General features: G+C 35.3%; 1 protein-coding gene across 1 annotated transcript; it reads right to left on the minus strand.

Annotated features, from left to right (window-relative positions):
* Window positions 1–551: 551 nt before the first annotated feature.
* Window positions 552–2,986, minus strand: LOC129293400 (RING-H2 finger protein ATL46-like). The gene is made up of 3 exons (XM_054931340.1): window positions 2,568–2,986; window positions 1,148–2,461; window positions 552–969 (listed from the first exon to the last, which is right to left on the minus strand). Exon 2 carries the CDS (start codon window positions 2,336–2,338, stop codon window positions 1,151–1,153), a length of 1,188 nt encoding a protein of 395 aa, XP_054787315.1. The 5' UTR covers window positions 2,339–2,461; window positions 2,568–2,986; the 3' UTR covers window positions 552–969; window positions 1,148–1,150.
* Window positions 2,987–4,267: the final 1,281 nt, after the last annotated feature.

The following is a 4,267-nucleotide window of genomic DNA, read 5'->3' on the forward strand; positions in this document are numbered from 1 at the left end:
CACTTAGCTTTTTTTCCCTCTTTTTATTCCATGAGAGGCAATAATCCATTCCAACATAATAAACTCAATTAAGATAGTAAAAACACTTATAATAATAATAAATCCATAATAATTTCTAACAATAAGAAAAAAAATATTTTTGTTATAGTCTAAATTATTTAAATTTATAAACTTTAATAAAAACAGTACTCAACAAAATTCAACAACACTATATTATAATAATAATTTAAAAACAAACTTAATAAATCTTTATGCAATCATTTCCTTAGCATCAATTACACTTTAAACATTTGTCAAAAATAAATTAATTATAATTATAATAAAAAAATTAATAGGACTGGATTGGACCAAGTGATCCGGATGCCTGGTCTCTTGTCCAGTCCAACCCGAAAAAATAGTCTGGTCTTTTTAATCCTTTTGGTCCTGAAGGACCAGTGACTATACAGACCGAACAAGACTGAGACCATCTCGGGTTGGACTGGATCAGACAGGACTGAAAGACTTTTGCACAGCCCTAGTCCACCCCTTCAAGATCAACGGATTCACTATGCTTAAAAAAAAGTTGCGTTCACATTCTCCCAAAAGAGGCTTAAACAAAGCAAAAGCATTCAAAGAAACCGAGCACCTCAAAAGCCAACAAATTAAAGCAAACGCGCTTGCCTCCCGCCATAAGCCATGGAGAACAAGATATCCTCGAGATCCGCAGAATCACAACGCTTGCTTTGAAATTTAATCAACTATCGTAAACCTGCCTGTTGTAATTATTTGATGAGTAACAGCATCGGACTAATTAAGGTGATCTAGAAGAGGAAGAAGAAGAAGCTCAGAGAATGCATGCTCTGGGACTGGAAAGACACGTCTTTTCTTTTCCACACCAGTGTTTGTTGTTTGCAGCAACAAAGGCAACCAACAAGATCAGACTTACATTTGCTATTACATATCAAACTCTACTATCTTCTCCGGGAAGATCTGTTTGGAGCAAGAAGTGTTGTCATGATTATATCTCAATTCAAAACCAAAACACATTCACAACATACTACAATCAATCATCATGAATTCAAAATTACAATCCCAAAAGGACAGACTTTGACAAGCGGATTAAGAGGGTTAAACGTGATAGGGGAAAAAAAATCACCGGGATGGTTACCTTTCATGTCCCTTCTGTATTCCTCATCCATGGCAGGTCTGCATTAAGAGAAGATGGCATGCCCACTTGATCTTCTTCGGATGAAGAAGAGAACCTGCTCTTCTTGGACCACTGCCAGACCTTGGAAACAGAATAGCTCTCACCTTTGCTCACACTTCTAATCTTCTTTGCCTCCTCCATGGAAAGCTTCTCAGATTGTTCTGGTCCTTTTGTGAGCCTTGCCTCGCGGCCTTGTCGCTCCTCGTTTAAGGCAATTCGGAGGTCCGAATTGCCAAGAACATACTGGTAAGATCCCATTGAGTAGCATCTTCTTGCATCTAAATTACTGCTACTCGTCTCTCCTCCTCCAGTCTCCCCTGCCTCCTGCATATTCAGCCTTCTGAATTTACCAAGTTTTACTGGGAACACCCCTTTCTCTACAGTTTCTTCAATTTCAACAGTCTTCTGTCTAAACGTTGTGAACCCATTTTCCCCGTTACATCCATCCTGTTCCCTTAAATCATCAAAATCATATATTGGGTTTTCAATTGAAAAACCAGGAGTTAAAAGTGTTCCTCTACAAAGTGGACATGTGGAATTGGACAGAAGCCATGTGTCTATACAATTGATATGAAAGGCATGGCTGCACATGGGAAGCAATCTGAGCTTGTCCTTCTCAGAAAACTCACACAGGCACACGGCACAGTCAAATGGTTCTTTCAGACCAACTATCTCTTTATACTGGAAAACAGGAAGTGCGTCAATGAATGCTTGATCCAGACCAGAGTCATGAAGATTGAAGAGCTGTTGGAGTTGTCTTTGAAGAGCATCGGAGGTTGAGATTTCTTGGTGTCTACTAGATTCAGATGCTGAGGAAGATGGGTGCTTTACGAGAAATCTAACGAGCAGGTGTAGAAGACCAGAAATGAAAAAGAGCACGGCTAGAATCACTATAATGAAAAGAACAGCAGGACTAATTCTAGTACCAGACGAGGAAGAAGATCCTGTTTCTTTGTGGAAAGCACCGGGATATGGGGGCGAAGATGAAGGCAAAACAGGAGCTGGGTAGCTCGAGTAACCATCTTTTTGCAGGATTCGTTTATGAATCCAAGAAATCTTCAAATGGTTATGGTTAAAAAACCACTTATGATAAATGCTCTCCGACATCCCACAGATCATAAAGGGAGGAGACCCATTAAACATGCTCTTCATAGAACACAATCATAGCAACACTCACACAGGAGACAGCAAAATCCTTCGATTTCTCAGCTTTTACTCTTACATCCAGAGAAAATAATTGTCTTACGACTTTGAGTGCCTTTCTGTTTTTGAATACTGAGCAAAAAGTTTTGAGGGGCAGGATCAGTGATGAAGCAATAATATTAATAAGAGATGAGCTGAAGTTTTGCGTTCTTCAGTTGCATCTGGGAAATCAACTCACCTATGTTTCTGCCTTGAAACTCTTGGAACAAGAAATTGATGGATGAAAGTGCAACTTCCTAGAGGTCCCAGGTTCCAGAATAAGAGGCTTAGGGGCGCAGGCTTTTTGAGTTTTATTAAATAGGCGAGGTCTCTCAGAGGTGACGGGGAAAGTGAAAGGTCATGAGCTCTCGCTTGACTCTGTCGCTGGCCAGGAAGGAATTTTCTCTCTCCAGTCTCTATCGGTGGTACAGCCAATCCATCAAAGAGCTGAGAATCTGGCACCAGTCTCCGAAGTGGGAGGGAAAGGATGACAAAAAGAAACACTGGCAGATTTAGTCCCACCCGCCAAAGTGGAGCGTGCAAGTCAATTTCGTCGGTTCTCATCGGCTAAGATTTTTGTTCTTTCTTATGGCGTCTCGCGCCACTGCATTTATTTATTTATTTGAATAATACTGAAAATATACATTAAAAATCAAAGAGCATCCAGTTCGTCGAGTTCAACAGAGGAGGAGGATCTCTTAACATTTTCCAACCTTTGTAAAAGCGTTGGTGGATAATTAAAAATACAAAAATTCTCATAAAACATGTAAGAAAACTTGGCTAGCCTATCTAAAGCATTCTCTTCCCTGACAACACGTGAGAGCTTCAACTTCCAATCTTTTGAGGCCTCATATTCGATGTAGTCTTTTAAAATTAATTTTTATTAACTTATTTTTTTAAATAATTATATCAGTTTTTTAAATTTTAAAATATAAATTAATTTTTAAAATAATTTAATGTGTAAAGTACTCCTTCCAATTCAACATATAAGCATTTTTCTTTTATTAATATTAATTCAAAATATAAGTAACTTAATATATATACATAATATTTTTTGATTTCACCCTTTGTATTTATTAACTTATATATTTGTGTGAATCTCACTTATCATAAGGTACATTGATAATTGAAACTAAAGGTAAGATAGAAAAATAATACACTCCTTCCGTTTAAAAATATAAAGCATTTTTTAAAGAGTTACATGTTTAAAAATATAATATATTTTTAGTCTTTCGAAGTATAGTCATTGTCTTTTTTTTTTTTAAATACCCCTATTGATAATGACTTTATGTTTATTGTAGGGTATTTAATAGAAGTAAATATAACAAAATATGGTTAGTTAAAAAATAGGTAACTACTTTATTGAGAGGTGAGATACGATTAAAAATACCTTACGTTTTTTTAACGGAGGAAGTATATTTTTATGGCAATGGGTACTTAATTGATATACAATTTTTTTTTTCAAAAACTACTTGTATTTTGAAGTGGAGGGAGTATATTGATAATTTGTCATGCACATGTAGTTGAAAATAAAGTAACTCTCAAATTAGTTTAATTTTTATCAATATAACCTTTTATGATATGTTTTGTTCTCCTATTTTTTAAACAATTTTAGAGTTTTTTTTATGTTTAAATCAAGCTCCATGTTTTCTTTTTTTTTTGTGCCAAAAATAGGGTTAATAAGTATTATGAACTTTAAATTATTACTTAAATATCATCATGAATTTTAAACACTTAAAATGATCAAAAGCTCCCATCAACTTGTAAACTTCAAATAAATTATTCTCATTGTTAATTTACATTATGGTTAACATTACATGAATAAACAGTGGGGTAATTTGCTCAGAATTTATAAATTAAGAAGATTTTAAGAGTTCAAAATTACAATATAAAAAAAGA

This window comes from Prosopis cineraria, unplaced genomic scaffold (assembly GCF_029017545.1).
Source record: "Prosopis cineraria cultivar Desert tree isolate PC_DT_omini unplaced genomic scaffold, ASM2901754v1 PC1, whole genome shotgun sequence".
Classification (NCBI taxonomy): Eukaryota; Viridiplantae; Streptophyta; class Magnoliopsida; order Fabales; family Fabaceae; genus Prosopis; species Prosopis cineraria.